General features: G+C 41.0%; 2 protein-coding genes across 6 annotated transcripts in view; both read right to left on the bottom strand.

The window, feature by feature from the left end:
- agtrap (angiotensin II receptor-associated protein) overlaps nucleotides 1-12180 on the bottom strand; it is a 25729-nt gene extending 13549 nt beyond the window's left edge. For 2 of the 3 annotated variants that reach the window (XM_061892116.1, XM_061892127.1), the window contains exons 1-4: nucleotides 12031-12180; nucleotides 7430-7464; nucleotides 7241-7349; nucleotides 3869-4079 (exon numbers count right to left, since the gene is read on the bottom strand). In XM_061892116.1, the coding sequence (XP_061748100.1) occupies nucleotides 3869-4079; nucleotides 7241-7349; nucleotides 7430-7464; nucleotides 12031-12057 (382 nt within the window). In that variant the 5' untranslated portion in view covers nucleotides 12058-12180. Of the gene's footprint in view, nucleotides 1-3868; nucleotides 4080-7240; nucleotides 7350-7429; nucleotides 7581-12030 lie in introns of all 3 variants that reach the window. The other variant, XM_061892118.1, reaches the window with a different exon arrangement.
- A 1217-nt stretch (nucleotides 12181-13397) lies between these two features.
- Nucleotides 13398-27500, bottom strand: part of draxina (dorsal inhibitory axon guidance protein a) — a 31151-nt gene continuing 17048 nt past the window's right edge. The window contains exons 2-7 of one of the 3 annotated variants that reach the window (XM_061874933.1): nucleotides 27449-27500; nucleotides 25269-25477; nucleotides 20047-20167; nucleotides 19887-19979; nucleotides 14032-14121; nucleotides 13398-13923 (exon numbers count right to left, since the gene is read on the bottom strand). The exon at nucleotides 27449-27500 is cut by the window's right edge and continues 373 nt beyond it. In XM_061874933.1, coding sequence (XP_061730917.1) covers nucleotides 13823-13923; nucleotides 14032-14121; nucleotides 19887-19979; nucleotides 20047-20167; nucleotides 25269-25477; nucleotides 27449-27500 — 666 coding nt within the window. In that variant the 3' untranslated portion in view covers nucleotides 13398-13822. The remainder of the gene's footprint in view (nucleotides 13924-14031; nucleotides 14122-19886; nucleotides 19980-20046; nucleotides 20168-25268; nucleotides 25478-27448) is intronic. The other 2 variants (XM_061874914.1, XM_061874923.1) reach the window with 2 other exon arrangements.

Below are 27500 nucleotides of genomic sequence, written 5' to 3'. Positions count from 1 at the left end.
TACTTCCTTAACGTAAATGACCACCATAACCACAACACCAGGGGGAGCTCCACAAACCACGTTAAACCCAGATTCCGATCAAACAAAGGTCTTAACTCATTCTCTTTCTATGCCACATCAATGTGGAATGCACTCCCAACAGGTATAAAAGTAAGTGCATCTCTATATTCCTTCAAAAGCGCTCTAAAACAACACCTCCAGGCAACTTCAACACTTTACTAATACCCTCCTCCATTCACATCCCATCTCCCCGGATTATAAACAACTCAAATGTACGTCTAATGTATATACTTGTTCTTATGCTATGTGAACTCACTATGTTCTCTGCTGGCTGTACATATCCTACTAAGTCACACCTACACTGTTTCAATGTCCACATTTCTCTGTTGATGCAATTGTTGATGACTGAAGTTCTGATATCAACCAAAGCTCCTCATCCCACCCCCCGGATTGTAAATAATGTCAATAATTCAATGTTTATACTATGATGATAAACTTGTGTGATGACTGTATTATGTTCATTGTATATATTTGTATCATGAATTGATTAACGTGGACCCCGACTTAAACAAGTTGAAAAACTTATTGGGGTGTTACCATTTAGTGGTCAATTGTACGGAATATGTACTGCACTGTGCAATCTACTAATAGAAGTATCAATCAATCAATCAATCAATCAATCAATCAATCAATCAATCGATCAAACAAACAGAAGAAGTTTATTAAGCGCAAAAATTATGACTAGAGGGGTGAAGTTGTGTTTTATTGACAGCCTAGTTAGGAAACGTATTCATGGATAATTTAGTTTATTTATTCTAACACAACATAAATATATGGAAATGTATTTCTCCTCAATAGTCCCTTCTGATGCAGTAAGTTTGGTGAGTACTTACTTTTCTAATCAGTCTGACCTAAGCCTAAATTGTACGTGTTAAATAGACAGTAATCTTTGTGACTAACACATGGTTTCAAAACATTTGACAAAGGGATCCTTTGGAAAGTGATTTTGAGGCTATAAATATGGAACTTTGAGACAAGCTATTTCAACATAAATGGAGTGCTCACCCAAAATTAACAGGAAACGTCCCCGGCCAGCTGGACCAGTGAAAAACTGTCCTTCAAGTGAGTCACTTTAATGTTGATTATGATACATGCAGCACGCCATGCGTGTTAGTTCAACTTCAGTACAAATGCTGTCTGGCTAGCTCAGCTGTGGACAAACAAAACATGAAATGTGGGCTATTACTTTACAGATACTGTAATAGGAGTGTTCATGTTTTTTGGTCAGTACAAATTGGTGTCTTATCGCAGTGTTCTGCATTACAAACTCAAACGCGTTTTATTGTTGTAGAAGCTAGTTAGTGTCTTGCCGTAGTTAGCTTTTACGGCTAATAACGTAGCACGCTGATGTGTTGCAACGATAGAAAAATAGTTCCTCAGTCTTGGATCTTACAATAAAGTCGCTACAGCTCGGTTATTATACAGGTTATGGAACGTAAATTAAGTATTGACAGTTTTTGAGTACATTTTTAAAGTTATTTAGAGGTAGAATTGATGGCTCCCTCCATCAGTGTGTGAATGTGTGAATGTGGAAATAGTGTCAAAGCGCTTTGAGTTCCTCAAAATAAGGTAGAAAAGTGCTATGCAAGTAGAACCTATTTACCATTTATCATTTAAAGTCGTCAGCTGTGAGTATAATTATTGATTAACAATAAACTTGTCACACCGCGGTGAGGGATGTCTTGTTTTGGGTTTTTTGTCCTATGGTTTTAATTTGAAAAGTAACTCTCCTCTGGTTTCAGGTCACTTGCCTTTCCTTTTGTGTCATCAGTCTGACGTCATCCCTGTTCTCTGATTGTTTCCAGCTGCTCCCTATTACCTTCATGTGTTTATAAGCTCACTCCTTCCTTTGTTCTGTGCCAGATTGTCTGGTTTATTGGTGCTCTCTGGCGTCCATGTCTTTGTCTTGTGTGCCTATGTCCCTTGATCCTGAACCCCTTTATGAATATTTGGAGTTTTCCTTTCTTCCTCCTCAGCAGAGTGATTTTGATTATTGAGTTATTCAGCCGCAGTGGTAAGTTTCAGTTAAAAGTTTTTCATTCATTCCTCAACTTTTTGAGTGACTATTTCTGTTAAATACTTTATTACAGGGGTGCCCACACTTCTTTTGCAGGCGAGCTACTTTTCAATTGACCAACTCGAGGGGATCTACCTCATTTATATATCCATCCATCCATTTTCTACCGCTTATTCCCTTTCGGGGTCGCGGGGGGCGTCATTTATATTTATTTATTTATGAAAGAGACATTTTTGTAAACAAGTTAAATGTGTTTAATGATAATACAAGCATGTGTAACACATATAGATGTCTTTCTTTCACGAAGACAAGAATATAAGTTGGTGTATTACCTGATTCTGATGACTTGCATTGATTGGAATCAGACAGTAATGATGATAACGCCCACATTTTCAAATGGAGGAGAAAAAATGTTGTCCTTTCTGTACAATACCACATGAAAGTGGTTGGTTTTTGGCATCTAATTCATCCAGCTTCCATACACTTTACAAGAAAAACATTGGCGGCAAATTCCGTAGCTTGCTTGATTGACATTCACGGCACCCGAGGGTCTTGTGAGATGACGCTGGCTGCTGCCAGTTCATTATAATTGAAAAAATGACAGAGAGGAAGGCGAGAAACACTTTTTATTTCAACAGACTTTCGCGCCGTCCCTTCCGTCAAAACTCTAAAGGCCGACTGCACATTTCCTATCTTCACAATAAAAGCCCTGCTTCATGCTGCCTGCGCTAACAAAATAAGAGTCTCGGAAAGCTGGCGTGCACAAGTGATGTGCACGCCAGCTTTCTGAGGGATCGCTTGTGCACGCCAGTTTTCCGAGACTCTGTATTTAGTTAGCGCAGGCAGCATGAAGCAGGGCTTTTATTGTGAAGATAGGAAATGTGCAGTCGGCCTTTAGAGTTTTGACGGAAGGTACGGCGCGAGAGTCTGTTGAAATAAAAAGTGTTTCTCGCCTTCCTCTCGGTCATATTTTCATAATAATGATCTTGCAGCAGCCAGCGTCATCTCACAAGACCCTCGGGTGCCGTGAATGTCATTTAAGTGACGTCTTGGTGAAGATCGATGATCACTAATTTTTAGGTCTATTTTTTTTAAAAGCCTGGCTGGAGATCGACTGACACACCCCCCCCGGTCGACTGGTAGCTCGCGATCGACGTAATGGGCACCCCTGGTTTATTAGATTAGTTAGTGTAGAAATTTTCATAGATGTTGTTTTGGTCCTCCTGTTGCAGCGCTTTTTGTTAAATACTGTTTATAGTTCGTCTTTACTTTTGTGTTTTCCTCCGTTCGGAGTGATTTTCGGTTATTCCTACTTTTTCTGGAACCTTTTCGCCGAGTAGTTTATTTTTGTGATTATAGATCAAGTTTTTTTCTTGACTCGGGAGGTAAAAGGAAATTGTCAAAATAAAAGCATGTCTAAAGTCCCAAATCTGCATCTGAGTCCAAATCCTTTTATCAAATCCTGACACAACTCAAGAGTGTTAATATTTTGATTGGGGCCCCGGCCCAGGGGCACCAATCAACTCCAAAACAATCCACGCCCAAGTCACAGTCCTGAAAGTGACAACTTCACTGCTTTTGGCTTTTGTACATTAGAGAACATTCTATTGCACCTAAGTCCTGTTCTGAAGGATGTTATTGTGTTATCATTTCCACCCTTGAAAAAAGAGTTTAAATAAATAAATGTTTCTAGAAGGTTTAACTCTTCTTCCTCTTTTTGGGGGGAGAGTTTGAAATGTGACACAACTTTGAGGGTTTTATCGCCCCCTGGCGAGGCGGTCTAGGACTCACCAAAGTTGACGTTGTAGTCGCCCCCTCGCTCGCGGTACATCTGGTAGACGAAGAAGCAGGAGGCGGGCTTGAGCAGCAGGCTGAGGATGGCCATGCCGGCGCTGAAGCGGAACACGTCGCGGCCTTTTTCCGTGGCCAGGTCGCTCAGGGAGTAGTAGATGCCGAAGTGGATGATGTCCGTCAGGATGGTGACGGCCATGCTGATCAGAAACTGCGCCAAAAGAGAAGGCAGCCGCTCAAATGACCTTTTGACTTGTTTTGTCCAATGACGAAAGCCGGGAAGTTAGCATGCTAACGTGAGCATGCTAACAGTTAAAAATGCCTCAAGTACCACATTATATGACTATACAGCGTACGCATGTAAAATTTGCTAAAATAGTTAGCATGCTAACTTGAGCATGCTAACAGTTAACATGTACCATAATTTGCCCGTGACACATTCTAAAGACAAAATAAAAAATAAAAATAAAAATAGAATATGCAAATTTGAGAGTAATGCCGCTGAATGCTGAAATGCGCAAGCAAAACTTAAATAATAACAACATTAGCATGCTAACAGTTACATGCATCAAGTACTGCGACGTATGACATATGAAGCATGTAGGATTAGCTTTATAAAGTTAGCGTGCTAAACTTGGTGTCAAGCACCAAGTTATGATTTCGAGCTGTTCGGCTGCAACGCGGGCTAAAGAAGTTAGCCTGCTAATGTTAGCATGCTGACAGTTAGAATGTTCCGGGTGCCAAGTAACATGTGAAATTGGCGGGAAAAGTTAGCTGGCTAATGATAGCAATGCTAACAGTTAGAATGTGCCGGGTGCCAAGTTGCACGCGAAATCGGCGGGAAAAGTTAGCATGCTAATGTTAGCAATGAGGCTGAGCCACAATACAGAATGGTGCGATTGTTTTGGTCTCGATTAGCATTAGCTAATCTAGTCTTTTTAGTTCATTTAGCCATTTTTGTGCTTGAAAATGCTTCATTTCGGTCAAAATGGCGTAGAATATGCTTTGTTACCGATAAAAGAAAGTAAGATGAGGATGTTGAATATGTTGCTTGACCTTTAATATATTGTTTTTAGTATCTTTAATCCATAAAATGTATAAAAGTGACCTTATATGACTATACAGTGTAAGCATTTAAAATTAGCTAAAATAGTTAGCATGCTAACTTGAGCATGCTAACGGTTAACATGTATCATAATTTGCCCGTGACACATTCTGAAGACAAAATAAAAAATAAAAATAAAAACTAGAATATGCAAATTTGAGAAAAATGCCGCTGAATGCTGAAATGCGCAAGCCAAACTTAAATAATAACAAACATTAGCATGCTAACAGTTACAATGCGTCAAGTACTGCGTCGTATGACATATGAAGCATGTAGGATTAGCTTTATAAAGTTAGCGTGCTAAGTTTAGCATGCTAACAGTTGGCATGTGTCAAGCACCAAGTTATGATTTCGAGCTGTTCGGTTGCAATGTGGGCTAAAGAAGTTAGCCTGCTAATGTTAGCATGCATCAAATACCACGTCATGTGACCATGAAGCATGTAAAATTAGCTTTAAAAAGTTAGCGTGCTAACGTTCGCACGCTAACAGTCGACATGTGTTAAGCACCAAGTTATGATTTCGAGCTGTTCGGCTGCAACGCGGGCTAAAGAAGTTAGCCTGCTAATGTTAGCATGCTAACAGTTAGAGTTAGTATGCATCAAATACCACGTCATGTGACCATGAAGCATGTAAAATTAGCTTTATAAAATGAGCGTGCTAACGTTCGCACACTAACAGTTGACATGTGTCAAGCACCAAGTTATGATTTCGAGCTGTTCGGCTGCAACGCGGGCTAAAGAAGTTAGCCTGCTAATGATAGCATGCTAACAGTTAGCATGCATCAAATACCACGTCATGTGACCATGAAGCATGTAAAATTAGCTTTAAAAAGTTAGCGTGCTAACGTTTGCACGCTATCAGTTGACATGTGTCAAACACCAAGTTATGATTTCGAGCTGTTTGGCTGCAACGCGGGCTAAATAAGTTAGCCTGCTAATGATAGCAATTCTAACAGTTAGAATGTGCCGGGTGCCAAGTTGCACGCGAAATTTGCGGGAAAAGTTAGCATGCTAATGTTAGCAATGCTAACAGTTAGAATGTGTCGGGTGCCAAGTTGCATGCGAAATTGGCGGGAAAAGTTAGCATGCTAATGTTAGCAATGAGGCTTAGCCACAATACAGCATGGTGTGATTGTTTTAGTCTCAATTAACATTAGCTAATCTAGTCTTTTTAGTTCATTTAGCCATTTTTGTGCTTGAAAATGCGTCATTTCGGGCAAAATGGTGAATATGCTTTGTTACCGATAAAAGAAAGTAAGATGAGGATGTAGAATATGTTGCTTGACCTTTAATATATTGTTTTTAGTATCTTTAATCCATAAAATGTATAACAGTGGCCTTATATGACTATACAGCGTAAGCATTTAAAATTTGATAAAATAGTTAGCATGCTAACTTGAGCATGCTAACAGTTAACATGTATCATAGTTTGCCCGTGACACATTCTAAAGACAAAATAAAAAATAAAAATAAAAATAAAAATAGAATATGCAAATTTGAGAGAAATGCCGGTGAATGCTGAAATGCGCAAGAAAAACTTAAATAATAACAACATTAGCATGCTAACAGTTACAATGCGTCAAGTACTGCGTCGTATGACATATGAAGCATGTAGGATTAACTTTATAAAGTTAGCGTGCTAAGTTTAGCACGCTAACAGTTGACATGTGTCAAGCACCAAGTTATGATTTCGAGCTGTTCGGCTGCAACGCGGGCTAAATAAGTTAGCTTGCTAATGATAGCAATGCTAACAGTTAGAATGTACCGGGTTCCAAGTTGCACGCGAAATTGGCGGGAAAAGTTAGCATGCTAATGTTAGCAATGAGGCTGAGCCACAATACAGCACGGTGTGATTGATTTGGTCTCGATTAGCATTAGCTAATCTAGTCTTTTTAGTTCATTTAGCCATTTTTGTGCTTGAAGATGCTTCATTTCGGTCAAAATGTCGTAGAATATGCTTTGTTACCGATAAAAGAAAGTAAGATGAGGATGTTGAATATTTTGTTTGACCTTTAATATATTGTTTTTAGTATCTTTAATCCATAAAATGTATAAAAGTGGCCTTTAACTTTAATCAAATGTATTAGGACACCGTTGCACGTGGCGATGCGTTCAAGGGGGCTCGCTTTTTACAGTTTCCATTGTTCGTCGCTCGTGGAGCTGCCAGCGTTCGGTGAAACAAACGTGGTCCGAGCGCACAAAGTGGTCCAGCTGAGACCGTAGATGACCGGGGGTCACGTGACCGTCACGGCGGAGGCGGAGTCTCACCATGAGCACGGCGTCGATGGAGTCCCTGTGAGCGATGGCCCACACGCCGACGGCCAGCACGCTGAAGTTACTCCAGGCGAAGGAGGAGGGCAGCCAGGCCATGCAACCCCTGGAGCAAACACACACACCTTCAACACTCTCAGTGAAGACAAAATGGTGAGAAAAGAAAGAAAAGGTGCTTGAACTCACCAGACCGTAAGCAGCCAGTGCACTACCACGATGGCCTGCCGGTCAAACACATTCATCAACATTCATTTGGATAAAAACACGCTTCAATGGCTTCATTTTCACTGAGCAGCACAGTCTTCCATCCAGTCAGGTGTCTGGTCCACCGCCGTGGCTGTAGGCAACATACTGATTCAACCTTCCTGGGAAATTCCGTTTCATTTACCGTATTTCCTTGAATTAACGCCAGGGCACTAATTATTATTGGCACTTACCAAAGGCATGCGGTAAAAATTTAAGTGTGATGTAAGGATACCGTCATGAAAAGCACATTTAATTAAAAAAACAACGTTATTATGGTCTTACCTTTACTTATAAATGAAGTCCATGCCTTGCTCCTTCTGATCAAAAGCATCGATAACTTGTTTATAGAAGTCTTCCTTATCTTTCTTCAGTTTTAAAAGTCTCTCTGTCTCGATGGAGATATTCCTTTATTACCTCCTGCCCCAAGTGGAGGAGTTCAAGTACCTAGGAGTCTTGTTCACGAGTGAGGGAAGAGTGGATGGTGAGGTCGACAGGCGGATCGGTGCGGCGTCTTCAGTAATGCGGACGCTGTATCAATCTGTTGTGGTGAAGAAGGAGCTGAGCCGGAAGGCAAAGCTCTCAATTTACCGATCGATCTATGTTCCCATCCTCACCTATGGTCATGAGCTTTGGGTCATGACCGAAAGGATAAGATCACGGGTACAAGCGGCCCAAATGAGTTTCCTCCGCCGTGTGGTGGGTCTCTCCCTTAGAGATAGGGTGAGAAGCTCTGCCATCCGGGAGGAACTCAAAGTAAAGCCGCTGCTCCTCCACATGGAGAGGAGCCAGATGAGGTGGTTCGGGCATCTGGTCAGGATGCCACCCGAATGCCTCCCTAGGGAGGTGTTTAGGGCACGTCCAGCCGGTAGGAGGCCACGGGGAAGACCCAGGACACGTTGGGAAGACTATGTCTCCCGGCTGGCCTGGGAACGCCTCGGGATCCCCCGGGAAGAGCTGGACATAGTGGCTGGGGAAAGGGAAGTCTAGGTTTCCCTGCTTAGGTTGTTGCCCCCGCGACCCGACCTCGGATAAGCGGAAGCTGATGGATGGATGGATGGATGGATGGATGGATGGACCTCCTGCTTCCATTGAAAGTCCAGTTTAGAAAACTGCTATCAGACCGCTGCTATCAGTTAGCTCGACTCCTCACGTGCGGGCGACGACAGAATTATCCTCAAACAACTCCCCCTCCCTTTCTGCTCCGTGGGTGATCTCTTTATCCCACCGCTGCCACCATGAAGGGTTATTGTACAAATAATACACTGGGTATTTAGGACTGGAACATGCTTTATTTCAGCCCGGTTGTTTACTTGGCCAGCATAGGAGTAGTGGTGTTACATCCTAAAAGGTCCGTCGTGCATCCCCCGCGACAAATCCGTTCCCAGCACATATCACTACACTTGTTGTCACTTCTTCTGCAGCCGAGTAGTCGCAAGATGGATCACTAGCGCCCTCTACCACCAGGAGGCGGGAGTCGTTTAATGACTCATATTTGACACACGCAGCTATGGTATATTGAAAAAAACATAGCTGCTTACTGTTCTTTTTAGCATATTTAATAGCTTGGACCTTGAATCCTACTGAATAGCTCTTAATCTTCTTCCCTTTATGTGATTTAAAATTATTGATATCAGCCTCCTCCATTTTGAAAATGATGACAGGTGAAGTGTCACTAGTGACGTGACGAGTTTGACCCGGCGGTAATTGAAGGCAGGCGCATACTTTATACCTGGCGGCAATTCAAGGAAATACGGTACTCCTTCTTGAAAGCCAAAAAGAACAGAAACGTTTTTTTTGAAGGGTCTGAACACGCACTTGCCGGGGCGGTATAGCTCGGTTAGTAGAGTGGCCGTGTCAGCAACTTGAGAGTTCCAGGTTCGATCCCCGCTTCTGCCATTCTAGTCACTGGCGTTGTGTCCTTGGGCAAGACACTTTACCCACCTGCTCCCAGTGCCACCCACACTGCTTTAAATGGAACTTAGATATTGGCTTTAAAGCGCCTTAAGTCACTAGAGAAAAAGCAGTTTTTTGTTAGTGCTTCTGTTGGCAGGAGCTCTGTGTTCTTGTGTCATCCTTTTGTGTTTCCCTCTTGTTTTCATGTGTTATTATATTTATTTGCCTTTTGTTCCGGGACCCTTTGGGACTGTGTGACAAGGTGTGCCACTTTTGTGACCTCTGCGGTGCTTTTTTGTGGACTTCTGGATCTGCCTCCTGGGAGCCTTTTGGCCGTGGAGACCAGCTGCTGGGTGTCTGCCACACCGGAGTCGGTTTGGAGGGACTGGAGGAGATGCGGATGAGGGGACAGGACTGTGGAGCTAGCACTGAGCGCCGGGACGGAGAGGCTTCGTGGTGTCTTGGCTGGGTGAGCAGGTGTCGGACACCTCAGTCTTCTTGGACGTATCCTCGCTCATCCATGCGGACTGGACACTGGTCGAGAGTTGTTTGGCAATCGAGAGTGGAGTGGTTCTCTCTTGGTTGCTTTGTTGGGTCTGCTCCTGTCTCTGGCCATGCTCCCTCCACCCCAGCAGACCATGGCGTGGAACACCCCAGAGGCCACCACAGTGGATATGTTTTTTTTACTTTTTATTCATAGCTGTATGTAGAAGTGTCTGCTTGTATCTGCTGCTTTAATGTCTTTAATGTCCTTTGTATTCTTTGATGTTTCCCTCTTACACACATGTAAGACGGATGTGTACTATGGCTATGTGTTGTTGTTTTTTTTCCCCTTGGCCTCAGTCTGGACCCCCTCTAGAGGTCCCAGGCTTAGACCGAGTTTTTTAATTTTATTTTAGTTTAATCTTTTTTCTCCCATCCCCCCCCTTGTTTACCTGTATCTCACCATTTTTGTAAGGGGCGCTGGAAGCCGGCAGACCCGTCAGCCGTCCTGTTCTGTCTCCCTGTAATGTTTGTCTGATCTTGAATGGGATTGTGCTGAAAATGTTAATTTTCCTGAAGGAATAAATAAAGTACTATCTAATCTAATCTAATCTAATAACATGTAACATATACATGATGTAAGTATATATGTATGTGGGTTCTTCCGAGGATGTCGTAGTGGTTTGTGCAGTCCTTTGAGACATTTGTGATTTAGGGCTATATAAATATTGATTGATTGATGTAGTATCTAGTAACATTCATAATAACATGTCATATATACATGATGTAAGTATATGTAGTATCTAGTAACATTCATAACATGTAATATATACATGATGTAAGTACACATGTAGTATCTAGTATAATTCATAATATGTAATATATACATGATGTAAGTATATATGTCAAGTAGTAACATTCATAATAACATGTAATATATACATGATGTAAGTATATATGTAGTATCTAGTAACATTCATAATAACATGTAATACATACATGATGTAAGTATATATGTCATGTAGTAACATTCATAATAACATGTAATATATACATGATGTAAGTATATATGTCATGTAGTAATATTTATAATAACATTTAAAATTTACGTATTTTGATCATTTTAAGCATTAATTCCAAAAACGCATCACAACATGTGCTTTTTCTGCCAACAACATCACTGATTATTACTCACTGCAGACTTTTAAGCGTAACAAGACCTCACTTACTGTACAATGTCTGCTGTCACCAGGATGCCGGCTGCTAGGATGTTCATATATTCCCATTAAGGTGACGAATGACTCATAATCTTTGGCAAGTGTCTGTTTGTGTCGTCCTCGCCATTTCCATATAGCTCGGTTGGTAGAGTGGCCGTGCCAGCAACTTGAGGGTTCCAGGTTCGATCCCCGCTTCTGCCATCCTAGTCACTGCCATTGTGTCCTTGGGCAAGACACTTTACCCACCTGCTCCCACACTTGTTTAAATGTAACTTAGATATTGGGTTTCACTATGAAAAGCTTTTTGAGTCACTAGAGAAAAGCACTATATAAATATATTTCAATTCAATTTTACGACATCCCACCGTATTATTTTATGCAATACTCTTTATCTAAAAGTGTGGTTTTCTTTTCAAAATGCACGTTGTTTGTTTAAAATTGTGTTTTTTTTCTTGAAATTAATTTCAATAGCAGACCTTGATTTTAGATACAAGTGTTTTGCGTTAAGAGCTCCATCCCGGAACCAATGAATTGCACATAAGTTGTGGTTCTCCAGCAGTTGTTCCTTCATGACTGTGTGCTCGAAGAGAGCAACAGTTTGCTGTCTGCTTTCTCATGCACTCCACATGATTTTTAAAGGTGGTTGCTGACAGAAAGTGTTTGAAGAAGACTTGACTAAATGTTACATTGTGATGTTATTTCAAATGGAAGCACATTGTAAGCATGTTTCAGATACTTGTTATATTCATGACAAAATAAATGTTTTGGCTAAAGCATCTTATTTTGGTATTTCATCAATAAAACTCCATCATTACGGTGAAAGTATTTGCCGTCTCCCTGTGACGCACATTTCCAACACGTAGGAATGTGGAAGTGGACTCAAGCAACAGCAGAGTGTTGCGTTCAAAAAACATCCAAGAGTAAATACAAAAAAAAAGTCGGCCTCACCTTAAGATTGATGGCAGGGATTTCCATAACCGGCCGTCTTGTCAAAGCTGGCTGAAACGTACCAAAGTTTTGTGTGGAAGGAAGTCTCCCTCTTGCTTCAGCTTGCAAACACAAACCATGTGACAGCACCCTGACTGCTTCCCATGTGACTCGCCCTCGCCCTCGCCCTCGCCCTCGCCCCCTCCTGCAACACCATGACTACATACTTCTGCTTTTCTGGGGGCCCTTTCGCTGCAAAGGCCCTCTTGTGACCACTGCATCTATTCTACTCTTTCTTGATGTAACCTTTTGAGTTAAAGCATGACTGAAATAAACCAAAACCAAAACAAAACAAAAAAATATATATATATATATATGCACATATATATATATACATATATATATACACATATATATATAGATACTTACATACATATATACACACTTAAACACGTACATATATATATACACACATATATGTATGTATATACATACATATATAAACACATATACATATATACACACATATATGTATATATATACATACATATATAAACACATATACATATATACACACATATATGTATATATATATACATACATATATAAACACATATACATATATACATACATATATACATGTATATAAACATATATATATATTGTATATACACACACACACATATATATATATTCATATACACACATATACATATATATATATACTTACATACATATATATACACACACATATGTATATATATATATACATACATATATATAAACACATATACACATGTATATAAACATATATACATATTCAAATCTACATATATACATGTATATATACAGTGTACATATATGTATATACAGTACACACATATATATATATATATATATATATATATATATATATATATATATATATATATATATATATATATATATATATATATATATATATACATACATACACATTATATATATATATATAAATATAGGCCATATAATCCCTATAAGCCTGTTTTGCAGGTTTCCCCTAGAGGGGGGGTGAGGGGGTCACCCACATCTGCAGTCCTCACCAAGGTTTCTCATAGTCATTCACATTGACGTCCCACTGGGTTGTGAGTTTTTCTTTGCCCTCTTGTGGGCTGTGAACCGAGGATGTCGTTGTGGCTTGTGATTTAGGGCTATATAAGTAAACATTGATTGATTAACTGATTTCCCTGCTCGTAATATATATATATATATATATATATATATGGTCGCAGTTTGACCCTGGAACAGACGCTCTCAAGTTGCATTACTTCCTATAGTGTGGGAAGATCCAATTAGAACCACTTTGGGGGTTCCATAGCGTCAGTTTCAAGCGTGCTCACTGGTCCCACAACACAGTTTAATCTTGAAGCACAAACAAAGATCAAATATTCAGAACAAAGATCAAATATTCAGACAGGTTACTTGCAGGGCTAAACAACAATCTTACTTCACGTCACCTTGCAGAATCTTTACAGCACTTCTCTGCGTGATCCACCTGGAAGAAGAACTACTGAACAAACTACAAAATAAAACACAGCCACAAACACTTTGGTCAACCAGGAGACGTCGCAACGTCATTAACAAGCAAATCCATACATAAAAAGCATCCACTTGTGCTTAAAAATGTCCGCCTGACAGACAAGCGGTGCGGAGGCCTTCACCTTCCTCCCCGCAGGCCACGCCCCCTCCTCCTCAAATGGTGATGAAGCCTCCTTGGTCGCTGCTCACAGACTCGGGGACCACGCAGCGGCCCCGCCTCCTCGTCACGCGGCGCTTACGGTGGAATTTGGCGTAACAGCGGAAGCCTGCGAGACAAGACCAAGAGAGTCTGGTTTTGAAGCCTGTGAGACAAGACCCAGGGTGTCTTTTTGAAGCCTGTGAGACAAGACCAAGGGTGTCTTTTTGAAACCTGTGAGACAAGACCCAGGGAGTGTTTGGGGGTGCGCTGGGGGAGCGTGGCCTGGAGTGTGGCCCGGGGCTCACCTTCCTCACACATGCAGTCGTCGTAACATTTGTTGTTCAGCCCTCGGTTGTGAGCTTTGCACTCGTGCTGCCTCAGGTCACAGCAGGAACCTGGAGTGGGGGGACAAAGGTCAAAGGTCAAAGGTTATAGATGAAGAGTGAGAATGATGGCATTAATCATGATGAGTGCAGATTAATCATGGATGTTACCTGACAGCAGGAGTGGCAAACTCCTTTTTTATTGAGTCGCAAATATGGCTGCCCTAAGAGGGCCATTTTAATTGATGTGGCAGGCCAACTTAAATGACTTAAGGGACCACATTTAATGACATGGCAGGCCACATTAAATGATGTGGCAGACCACATTCAATGACTTGGCTTGCCACAATTAATGAAGTGGCGGACAACGTGAAATGATGTGGCGGACCACAATGAATAACATGGCAAACCACAATGAATGACACGGCAGGCCACATTAAATGACGTGGCGGACAACGTTGAATGACATGGCAAACCATATTTAATGACTTGGCTGGCCGCTACTAATGAAGTGGTGGACAACAATAAATGATGTGGTGGGCCACAATTAATGATGTGGCGGACATAGTTTAATGATGACAGACAACCTTAAATGACATGGCGAGCCACTATGAATGACACGACAGGCCGTGATTAATGATGTGGCGGACAACGTTGAATGACATGGCGAACCACGATAAATGATATGGCAGGCCACGATAAATGACATAGCGGACAACCTTAAATGCGTGCTGAACCACAATGAATGACACGGCAGGCCAACTTAAATGATGTGGCGGACAACTTTAAATGACATGGCAAACCACAATGAAGGACATGGCAATTCACCTTAAATGGTATGGCGGAAGACCTTATGACATGGTGAACCACAATGAATGACATGGTAGGCCAGTTTTAAATGATATGGCGGACAACCTTAAATGACATAGTGAACCACAATGAATAACATGGCAGGCCGGATTAAATGAAATGGCGGACAACTTTAAATGACATGGTGAATCCCAATGAGTGACATGGCAGGCCACCTTAAATGAGGTGGCGGACAACCTTAAATGACATGGCAAACTACAATGAATTACATGACAGGCCACTTTAAATGTTGCGGCGGACAACCTTAAATGACAAGGTGAATCACAATAAATAACATGGCAGGCTATTTTAAATGACATGGCGAACCAAATGAATGACATGGCAGGCCAATATTAATGATGTGGTGGACAACCTTGAATGACATGGCGAACCACAATGAATGACATGGCAAGCCACATGAAATGATGTGGCGGACAAAGTTGAATGACATGGCAAACCACATTAAATGACAAGGCAGGCCACATTAATGTCATGGCGGACAACCTTAAATGACAAGGTGAATCACAATAAATAACATGCAGGCCACTTAAATGATATGGCGTACAACCTTAAATGATATGGCAGGCCAAATTTAATGATGTGGTGGACAATCTCGAATGACATGGCGAACCACAATGAATGACATGGCAGGCCACATTAAATGGTGTGGCGGACAAAGTTGAATGACATGGCGAACCACATTGAATGACAAGGCAGGCCACATTACATGGTGTGGCGGACCATATCAAATGTTGCGACAGACCACTTTGAATGACATGGCAGGCCACTTTAAATGACGTGACAGACCATGTCGAATGAAGTGGTGGACCACGATCAATGATGTGGCAGACCACGTTGAATGTGGTGGCAGACCACATTGAATGACCTGAGGGGCCAATTTAAATGAAGTGGCGGACTACTTAGAATGCATGGCAGACCATGCTGAGTGACATGGCGGGCCACCTTCAATGACGTCACAGACCACATTGAATGAAGTGGTGGACTATGTTTAATGATGTGTTAATGACATGTCATCACACGATAAATAATGTGGCAGACCCCATTAAATGATGTAGTGGGCCACATTCAATGACGTGGTGGGCCAAAGTGAATAACATGCTGGGCCAGTTAATTGACGTGGCGGCCCTCCTTGAATGCATGGCGGACCACTTTAAAGATTCAATATATTTGTCACTGCGTGTTGAGGACTCTTTATGTTTACATGGAGACTCTTATTTTGAAAGTTTTTGCTTTGAAAGTGTCACTTCCACAATTGCTGGTGTTAGGACGGCAGCTTCCTTTGGATGCAGAAGTTTTCTGCATGTGCAGCAACAAGTGTGTCTACAAATGTGACAAACAAGTGTGTCTACAAATGTGACAAACAAGTGTGTCTACAAATGTGACAAACAAGTGTGTCTACAAATGTGACAAACAAGTGTGTCTACAAATGTGACAAACAAGTGCGTCTACAAATGTGACAAACAAGTGTGTCTACAAATGTGACAAACAAGTGCGTCTACAAATGTGACAAACAAGTGCGTCTACAAATGTGACAAACAAGTGCGTCTACAAATGTGACAAACAAGTGCGTCTACAAATGTGACAAACAAGTGTGTCTACAAATGTGACAAACAAGTGTGTCTACAAATGTGACAAACAAGTGTGTCTACAAATGTGACAAACAAGTGTGTCTACAAATGTGACAAACAAGTGCGTCTACAAATGTGACAAACAAGTGCGTCTACAAATGTGACAAACAAGTGTGTCTACAAATGTGACAAACAAGTGCGTCTACAAATGTGACAAACAAGTGTGTCTACAAATGTGACAAACAAGTGCGTCTACAAATGTGACAAACAAGTGCGTCTACAAATGTGACAAACAAGTGTGTCTACAAATGTGACAAACAAGTGCGTCTACAAATGTGACAAACAAGTGTGTCTACAAATGTGACAAACAAGTGTGTCTACAAATGTGACAAACAAGTGTGTCTACAAATGTGACAAACAAGTGTGTCTACAAATGTGACAAACAAGTGTGTCTACAAAGTGTCTACAAATGTGACAAACAAGTGTGTCTACAAGTGTGACAAACAAGTGTGTCTACAAATGTGACAAACAAGTGTGTCTACAAATGTGACAAACAAGTGTGTCTACAAATGTGACAAACAAGTGTGTCTACAAATGTGACAAACAAGTGCGTCTACAAATGTGACAAACAAGTGCGTCTACAAATGTGACAAACAAGTGTGTCTACAAATGTGACAAACAAGTGCGTCTACAAATGTGACAAACAAGTGTGTCTACAAATGTGACAAACAAGTGCGTCTACAAATGTGACAAACAAGTGCGTCTACAAATGTGACAAACAAGTGTGTCTACAAATGTGACAAACAAGTGTGTCTACAAAGTGTCTACAAATGTGACAAACAAGTGTGTCTACAAGTGTGACAAACAAGTGTGTCTACAAATGTGACAAACAAGTGTGTCTACAAATGTGACAAACAAGTGTGTCTACAAATGTGACAAACAAGTGTGTCTACAAATGTGACAAACAAGTGCGTCTACAAATGTGACAAACAAGTGCGTCTACAAATGTGACAAACAAGTGTGTCTACAAATGTGACAAACAAGTGCGTCTACAAATGTGACAAACAAGTGTGTCTACAAATGTGACAAACAAGTGCGTCTACAAATGTGACAAACAAGTGCGTCTACAAATGTGACAAACAAGTGTGTCTACAAATGTGACAAACAAGTGCGTCTACAAATGTGACAAACAAGTGTGTCTACAAATGTGACAAACAAGTGTGTCTACAAATGTGACAAACAAGTGTGTCTACAAATGTGACAAACAAGTGTGTCTACAAATGTGACAAACAAGTGCGTCTACAAATGTGACAAACAAGTGTGTCTACAAATGTGACAAACAAGTGCGTCTACAAATGTGACAAACAAGTGTGTCTACAAATGTGACAAACAAGTGTGTCTACAAATGTGACAAACAAGTGTGTCTACAAATGTGACAAACAAGTGTGTCTACAAATGTGACAAACAAGTGTGTCTACAAATGTGACAAACAAGTGCGTCTACAAATGTGACAAACAAGTGTGTCTACAAATGTGACAAACAAGTGCGTCTACAAATGTGACAAACAAGTGTGTCTACAAATGTGACAAACAAGTGCGTCTACAAATGTGACAAACAAGTGTGTCTACAAATGTGACAAACAAGTGCGTCTACAAATGTGACAAACAAGTGTGTCTACAAATGTGACAAACAAGTGTGTCTACAAATGTGACAAACAAGTGTGTCTACAAATGTGACAAACAAGTGTGTCTACAAATGTGACAAACAAGTGTGTCTACAAATGTGACAAACAAGTGTGTCTACAAATGTGACAAACAAGTGCGTCTACAAATGTGACAAACAAGTGTGTCTACAAATGTGACAAACAAGTGCGTCTACAAATGTGACAAGTGTGTCTACAAATGTGACAAACAAGTGCGTCTACAAATGTGACAAACAAGTGTGTCTACAAATGTGACAAACAAGTGCGTCTACAAATGTGACAAACAAGTGTGTCTACAAATGTGACAAACAAGTGTGTCTACAAATGTGACAAACAAGTGCGTCTACAAATGTGACAAACAAGTGCGTCTACAAATGTGACAAACAAGTGTGTCTACAAATGTGACAAACAAGTGTGTCTACAAATGTGACAAACAAGTGTGTCTACAAATGTGACAAACAAGTGTGTCTACAAATGTGACAAACAAGTGCGTCTACAAATGTGACAAACAAGTGCGTCTACAAATGTGACAAACAAGTGCGTCTACAAATGTGACAAACAAGTGCGTCTACAAATGTGACAAACAAGTGCGTCTACAAATGTGACAAACAAGTGCGTCTACAAATGTGACAAACAAGTGCGTCTACAAATGTGACAAACAAGTGCGTCTACAAATGTGACAAACAAGTGCGTCTACAAATGTGACAAACAAGTGCGTCTACAAATGTGACAAACAAGTGCGTCTACAAATGTGACAAACAAGTGTGTCTACAAATGTGACAAACAAGTGTGTCTACAAATGTGACAAACAAGTGTGTCTACAAATGTGACAAACAAGTGTGTCTACAAATGTGACAAACAAGTGTGTCTACAAATGTGACAAACAAGTGCGTCTACAAATGTGACAAACAAGCGCGTCTACAAATGTGACAAACAAGTGCGTCTACAAATGTGACAAACAAGTGCGTCTACAAATGTGACAAACAAGTGCGTCTACAAATGTGACAAACAAGTGTGTCTACAAATGTGACAAACAAGTGTGTCTACAAATGTGACAAATAAGTGTGTCTACAAATGTGACAAACAAGTGTGTCTACAAATGTGACAAACAAGTGCGTCTACAAATGTGACAAACAAGTGTGTCTACAAATGTGACAAACAAGTGTGTCTACAAATGTGACAAACAAGTGTGTCTACAAATGTGACAAACAAGTGTGTCTACAAAGTGTGACAAACAAGTGTGTCTACAAATGTGACAAACAAGTGTGTCTACAAAGTGTGACAAACAAGTGTGTCTACAAATGTGACAAACAAGTGTGTCTACAAATGTGACAAACAAGTGCGTCTACAAATGTGACAAACAAGTGTGTCTACAAATGTGACAAACAAGTGTGTCTACAAAGTGTCTACAAATGTGACAAACAAGTGTGTCTACAAGTGTGACAAACAAGTGTGTCTACAAATGTGACAAAAAAGTGTGTCTACAAATGTGACAAACAAGTGTGTCTACAAATGTGACAAACAAGTGTGTCTACAAATGTGACAAACAGCTAACAACTTTCTGGCTGACTAACAGGCTACATTTTAAGATGTGTAGCAAAGCCTGATTTTTTTTTTTTTTTTTTTACATTTGCTGTTTATAGAAGATTGTGTTATTGCTTTAAGGATAAAGTGCACTATCCGGGATGCTGACTGACCAGGAAGACAGTCCAGATGGTGGTCACATGGCTCGATGACGTCAGCGTCCACCGTGGCGTTCCCGCTGCTGAGGTTCTTGCTCCGCCTCTTGTCTGCGGTGGAGGAAGACAACCGTGAAAAGGGTCACGCCTTCAAAAGGGTCTTCCTGTCTCAGAGTACCTTTCTTCCTGGAGGACGGCCAGGCGTCCGCAGGTCTCATGTCCTCGTAGTCGGTCCAGTCAAAGAGCGCCATGTCCAGCGTGGGCATCACCTCGCCTCGCCCTTTTGCTCCTCCTGACTTCTGGGGAGAGGGAGAGAGAGAGAGAGAGAGAGAGAGAGAGTGAGAGAGAGAGAGAGAGAGAGAGAGAGAGAGAGAGAGAGAGAGAGAGAAAGAGAGAAAGAGAGAGAGAGCAGCTCAGCCTCACGCTGACTTCCTTCTGTGGGAAACAAGTGTGAAGTCTGAAAGAGAGGCGGCCTCACAGCTCCCCGCTGAGTCCAGCAGGAATAAAAAGATCCATATAGCCCGGGGAAGTCACCTCGTTAAGGAACATCAATTAGAGGAATTGATCGAGCAAGACCGCTCATTAAAACATCCACACAACATCCAATGTTCATTAAGATGCTCTGCCTCTTATTCTTTAGCAGCCTGGAAGCAGAGACAATGTGACACCATTTATTGTGGCCCCCCACTCATTTTATGCACTCCACCACTTCATTTACTGTGGCCCACCACTCAGTTTATGTTCTCCACCACTTCATTTAAAGTGGCCCACCACTCATTTTATGTTCTCCACCACTTCATTTAATGTGGCCCACCACTCATTTTATGTTGTCCTCCACTTAATTTCAAGTGGCCCATCATATCATTTTATGTTGTCCAGCACTTCATTTAAATTGGCCCACTACTTTTTTGTATGTTGTCCACCACTTCATTTATGTCACCCAGGACTCATTTTATGTTGTCCTTCACTTCATTTACGTCGGCCCACCACACATTTTGTTCTCCATCACTTCATTTAATCTGGCCCACTACTCATTTTATGTTCTCCATCACTTCATTTAAATGGCCCACCACTCATTTTATGTTGTCCACCACTTCATTTACTGTGGCCCACCACTCATTTTATGTTCTCCACCACTTCATTTACTGTGGCCCACCACTCATTTTATGTTGTCCTCCACTTAATTTCAAGTGGCCCATCACATCATTTTATGTTGTCCAGCACTTCATTTAAATTGGCCCACTACTTTTTTGTATGTTGTCCACCACTTCATTTATGTCACCCAGGACTCATTTTATGTTGTCCTTCACTTCATTTACGTCGGCCCAACACACATTTTATGTTCTCCATCACTTCATTTAATCTAGCCCACTACTTATTTTATGTTCTCCATCACTTCATTTAAACTGGCCCACTACTCATTTTATGTTGTCCACCACTTCATTTATTGTGGCCCACTACTCATTTTATGTTGTCCTCCACTTAATTTCATGTGGCCCATCACATCATTTTATGTTGTCCAGCACTTCATTTAACGTGGCCCACTACTTTTTTGTATGTTGTCCACCACTTCATTTATGTCACCCAGCACTCATTTTATGTTGTCCTCCACTTCATTTACGTCGGCCCACCACACATTTTGTTCTCCATCACTTCATTTAAACTGGCCCACTACTCATTTTATGTTCTCCATCACTTCATTTAAATGGCCCACCACTCATTTTATGTTGTCCACCACTTCATTTACTGTGGCCCACCACTCATTTTATGTTCTCCACCACTTCATTTACTGTGGCCCACCACTCATTTTATGTTGTCCTCCACTTAATTTCAAGTGGCCCATCACATCATTTTATGTTGTCCAGCACTTCATTTAATCTAGCCCACTACTTATTTTATGTTCTCCATCACTTCATTAATTTGGCCCACTACTCATTTTATGTTGTCCACCACTTCATTTATTGTGGCCCACTACTCATTTTATGTTGTCCTCCACTTAATTTCAAGTGGCCCATCACATCATTTTATGTTGTCCAGCACTTCATTTAATGTGGCCCACTACTTTTTTGTATGTTGTCCACCACTTCATTTATGTCACCCAGCACTCATTTTATGTTGTCCTCCACTTCATTTACGTCGGCCCACCACACATTTTGTTCTCCATCACTTCATTTAATCTGGCCCACTACTCATTTTATGTTCTCCATCACTTCATTTAAATGGCCCACCACTCATTTTATGTTGTCCACCACTTCATTTACTGTGGCCCACCACACATTTTATGTTCTCCACCACTTCATTTACTGTGGCCCACCACTCATTTTATGTTGTCCTCCACTTAATTTCAAGTGGCCCATCACATCATTTTATGTTGTCCAGCACTTCATTTAAATTGGCCCACTACTTTTTTGTATGTTGTCCACCACTTCATTTATGTCACCCAGGACTCATTTTATGTTGTCCTTCACTTCATTTACGTCGGCCCAACACACATTTTATGTTCTCCATCACTTCATTTAATCTAGCCCACTACTTATTTTATGTTCTCCATCACTTCATTTAATCTAGCCCACTACTTATTTTATGTTCTCCATCACTTCATTTAAACTGGCCCACTACTCATTTTATGTTGTCCACCACTTCATTTATTGTGGCCCACTACTCATTTTATGTTGTCCTCCACTTAATTTCAAGTGGCCCATCACATCATTTTATGTTGTCCAGCACTTCATTTAATGTGGCCCACTACTTTTTTGTATGTTGTCCACCACTTCATTTATGTCACCCAGCACTTATTTTATGTTGTCCTCCACTTCATTTACATCGGCCCACCACACATTTTATGTTCTCCACCACTTCTACTAATGTGGCCCACTACTCATTTTATGTTGTCCACCACTTCATTTGTTGTCCACCATTTAATATTTGTCCACCACTTCATTTACTGTGGCCCACCACTCATTTTATATTGTCCAGCTCTTAGTTTATGTTGTCCACTACTTAATTTACAGTGTCCCACAACTCATTTTATGTTGTCCACCACTTCATTTATTGTGGCCCACCAGTCAATTAAGTTGTCCACCAATTCTTTTAATGTGACCCACTACTCATTTTATGTTGTCTACCACTTCATTTGTTGTCCACCACTTAATTGTTTGTCCATCACTTCATTTACCGTGGCCCACCACTCATTTTATGTTGTCCACCACTTAATTTATTTTGTCCACCACTTAATTTAATTTGGCCCACCACTCATTTTATGTTGTCCTCCACTTAATTTCAAGTGGCCCATCACATCATTTTATGTTGTCCAGCACTTCATTTAATGTGGCCCACTACTTTTTTGTATGTTGTCCACCACTTCATTTATGTCACCCAGCACTCATTTTATGTTGTCCTCCACTTCATTTACGTCGGCCCACCACACATTTTATGTTCTCCACCACTTCTTCTAATGTGGCCTACTACTCATTTTATGTTGTCCACCACTTCATTTGTTGTCCACCATTTAATATTTGTCCACCACTTCATTTACTGAGGCCCACCACTCATTTTATATTGTCCAGCTCTTAGTTTATGTTGTTCACTACTTAATTTACAGTGTCCCACAACTCATTTTATGTTGTCCACCACTTCATTTATTGTGGCCCACCAGTCAATTAAGTTGTCCACCAATTCTTTTAATGTGACCCACTACTCATTTTATGTTGTCTACCACTTCATTTGTTGTCCACCACTTAATTGTTTGTCCATCACTTCATTTACCGTGGCCCACCACTCATTTGATGTTGTCCACCACTTAATTTATTTTGTCCACCACTTAATTTAATTTGGCCCACTTCATTTATTGTGACCCATCACTCATTTTATGTTGTCCACCACAACATTTACGGTGACCCAGCACTCATTTTATGTAGTCCAACACTTCATTATATGTTGTCCACTACTCAATTTATGTTGTCCACCATTTCATTTAATGTGACCCAGCACTCATTTTATGTTGTCCACCACTTAATTAAAGTGGCCCACCACTCATTTTATGTTGTCCACCACTTAATTTATGTTGTCCACCAGTTCATTTAAAATGGCCCACTACTCCTTTTATGTTGTCCGCCACTTCATTTATTGTGGCCCATCACTCATTTTATGTTGTCCACCACTTAATTTAAAGTGGCCCACTACTCATTTTATGTTGTCTACCACTTCATTTAAAGTGGCCTAGCACTGATTTGATGTTGTCCTCCACTTCATTAATGTGCCCCTCCACTCATTTTACGTAGTCCACCACTTCATTTAACGTGACCCACCACTCATTTTATGTTGTCCTCCACTTCATTTATTGTGGCCCAGCACTCATTGTATGTTGTCCACCACCAAATTATGTGGCCCACCACATTGAATGCCTATGGAGGCGAGGATTAGTGATTTAGAAGACGCTAAAACACTGCCGATAACGGATGGATGTTAGCCGCTAGCCAGCTAGCCATGTCTTGAAGCAGCTCTTCCTGAGGGTGTTTCAGTGTTATAACTTCACCTTTATCTGGACTTTTTACACCAAAATGCGTCCATTCTCCCTTTTCTGTCCACACACTGTCTGCTTGTAAGTACTCTGTGCGCGTGCACTGCCGAACATGCTCCTCTGCTCGTAAAACCAGCAATATCCCCACGTGACGACGACGGAGGTTAGTATGGCGGTACTATACCAATACCAGTAAACTGTACAACCCTCGTACAAACATGGAGTCTTTTCTTGAGCCAATTTTAAATCACGCGAGCGAGTAATCACCCGTGATTAATCATGATTAATCCAAATTTAAAACATTTATATATACTTGTGGGGGACAACATAGTTTTAAACTTCATTTAGCATTTGAAAACAGGTTATCCATTTGTTGTTAAAAAAAATAATAGTCCCGAAGAGTTGTCTATAAAAACTGTATAATGTTATATAAATTTATATAAAATATATTTGCTGTTCCAAGGGACCCTGCACTAAAAACCAGTGGACTCTCCAGTCCTACAGGAAGTCCGTGCATGTCCACTAAGTCCTCCCTGAAGACTAAATGCAGATCCTGTGTCAGCACCTTGGTGGCAGGAAACGAGCCACCGGCGTGCCGACACCACTTCTGAAGGACCAGCAAGGTGCGCCAGGTTCCCAAAGAGGAACCTTTATGACACACAACACGGCCGAGCAGCTGGAGGGTTCTTCTGTTTTCTCCCAAGCGGCACTTTCAGGCTCATTTGACGAGATGAGCTCTGAGCGTTGAGGGAACATAATGTCTGCTACCACCACACCCCCCCGCCCACCACCACCTTCACCCTCACCCTCACCCTCACCCTCACCGAGGCGCAGCAGACGCCGCCCGTCAATGAGCAGCCCTGGGTTCTGTTGGGTGTTACCTGGGACTTGGTGGAGGCCGGGGGCAGCGTTGGGGGATGATCGTTCATCACCGTGGCAACCATGGAGGAGCCGGAGCCGAAGGCGCCGACGTGGGGCGACGAGGGGGCGGCGTCGCCGAGATGGTCCGCGCGGAGGGCGGGGTGGGAGGAGAGGGGGGAGGGAGGCGGCTCGTGGAGCACATCGCTCAGTTTGGGGTCCAGAAGAAAACCTGCACGGGAAAATGAGGAACATATGTTTGTGTTTAGTGCAGAAATTGCAATTATTTCCTTGAAATTGCTGTGACTCTTCTCCAAAACATTTATCTCACACACCTGACCCGGTCCTGGGTGGATCTCGCGTGAGAGGAAGAGGGGGGGGTTCAAGTTAAAGTTAAAGTACCAATGATTGTCACACACACACTACATGTGGCGGAATTATTCTCTGCATTTGACCCATCACCCTTGATCACCCCCTGGGAGGTGAGGGGAGCAGTGAGCAGCAGCGGTGACCGCGCCTGGGAATCATTTTTAGTAATTCAACCCCCAATTCCAAGCCTTGATGCTGAGTGCCAAGCAGGAAGGTAATGGCTCCCATTTTTATTGTCTTTGGTATGACTCGGCATTTGCCTTGTAAATCAGCTTTTACTTTGAAAATCATAATTTTCCTTGAAAATCAGCTTTTACTTTGAAATTCAGATTTTACCTTGAAAATCAGCTTTTGCCTTGAAAATCAGTTTTCACCTTGAAAATTAGCTTTTACTATGAAAATCAGCTTTTACCTTGCAAATCAGCTTTTACCTTGAAAATCAGCTTTTACTTTGAAATTCAGCTTTTACCTTGAAAATCAACTTTTACCTTGAAAATCAACTTTTACCTTGAAAATCAGCTTTTACCTTGAAAATCAGCTTTAACCTTGAAAATTAGCTTTTACCTTGAAAATCAACTTTTACCTTGAAAATCAGCTTTCGCCTTGAAAATCAGCTTTTACTTTGAAAATCAGCTTTGACCTTGAAAATCAGCTTTTACGTTGAAAATCAGTTTTCACCTTGAAAATTTGCTTTAACTTTGAAAATCAGATTTTACTTTGAAAATCAGCAGTTGCCTTGAAAATCAGCGTTTACCTTGAAAATCAGTTTTTACTTTGAAAATCAGCTTTTACCTTGAAAATCAGCTTTTGCCTTGAAAATCAGTTTTCACCTTGAAAATTAGCTTTTACTTTGAAAATCAGCTTTTACCTTGAAAATCAGCTTTTACTTTGAAAATTAGTTTTCACCTTGAAAATTAGCTTTTACATTGAAAATCAGCTTTTACGTTGAAAATCAACTTTTACCTTGAAAATCAACTTTTACCTTGAAAATCAGCTTTTACTTTGAAAATCAGCTTTTACCTTGAAAATCAGCTTTTACTTTGAAATTCAGCTTTTACCTTGAAAATCAACTTTTACCTTGAAAACCAGCTTTTATGTTGAAAATCAGCTTTTGCCTTGAAAATCAGTTTTCACCTTGAAAATTAGCTTTTACTTTGAAAATCAGCTTTTACTTTGAAATTCAGCTTTTACCTTCAAAATCAGCTTTACTTTGAAAATCAGCATTTGCCTTGAAAATCAGCTTTTACTTTGAAAATCAGCTTTTACCTTGAAAATCAGCTTTTACCTTGAAAATCAGCTTTTACCTTGAAAATCAGCTTTCACCTTGAAAATCAGCTTTTACTTTGAAATTCAGCTTTTACTTTGAAAATCAGCTTTTATCTTGAAAATTAGTTTATATACTTTGAAAATCAGCGTGACATCCATCCATCCATTTTCTACCACTTATTCATATTTACCCCAATTTAAACAGTGTGTGTTGGTGCAGCAGAACTGGTCTAAAACCCAAATAGCGGCTGTAGTGTGTGTTGGTGCAGCAGAACTGGTTTAAAACCCAAATAGCGGCTGTAGTGTGTGTTGGTGCAGCAGAACTGGTTTAAAACCCAAAGAGCAGCTGTAGTGTGTGTTGGTGCAGCAGAACTGGTTTAAAACCCAAAGAGCAGCTGTAGTGTGTGTTGGTGAAGCAGAACTGGTTTAAAACCCAAATAGCGGCTGTGGTGTGTGTTGGTGCAGCAGAACTGGTTTAAAACCCAAAGAGCAGCTGTAGTGTGTGTTGGTGCAGCAGAACTGGTTTAAAACCCAAAGAGCAGCTGTAGTGTGTGTTGGTGCAGCAAACCTTGTCCACGCCGCCCCGCTAGTCTCCTGAGGTCAGAGTTCTGCCCGTGGCC

This window comes from Nerophis ophidion, linkage group LG02, assembly GCF_033978795.1.
Source record: "Nerophis ophidion isolate RoL-2023_Sa linkage group LG02, RoL_Noph_v1.0, whole genome shotgun sequence".
Lineage (NCBI taxonomy): Eukaryota > Metazoa > Chordata > Actinopteri > Syngnathiformes > Syngnathidae > Nerophis > Nerophis ophidion.
This window is presented reverse-complemented; position numbering and strand designations above follow the sequence as displayed.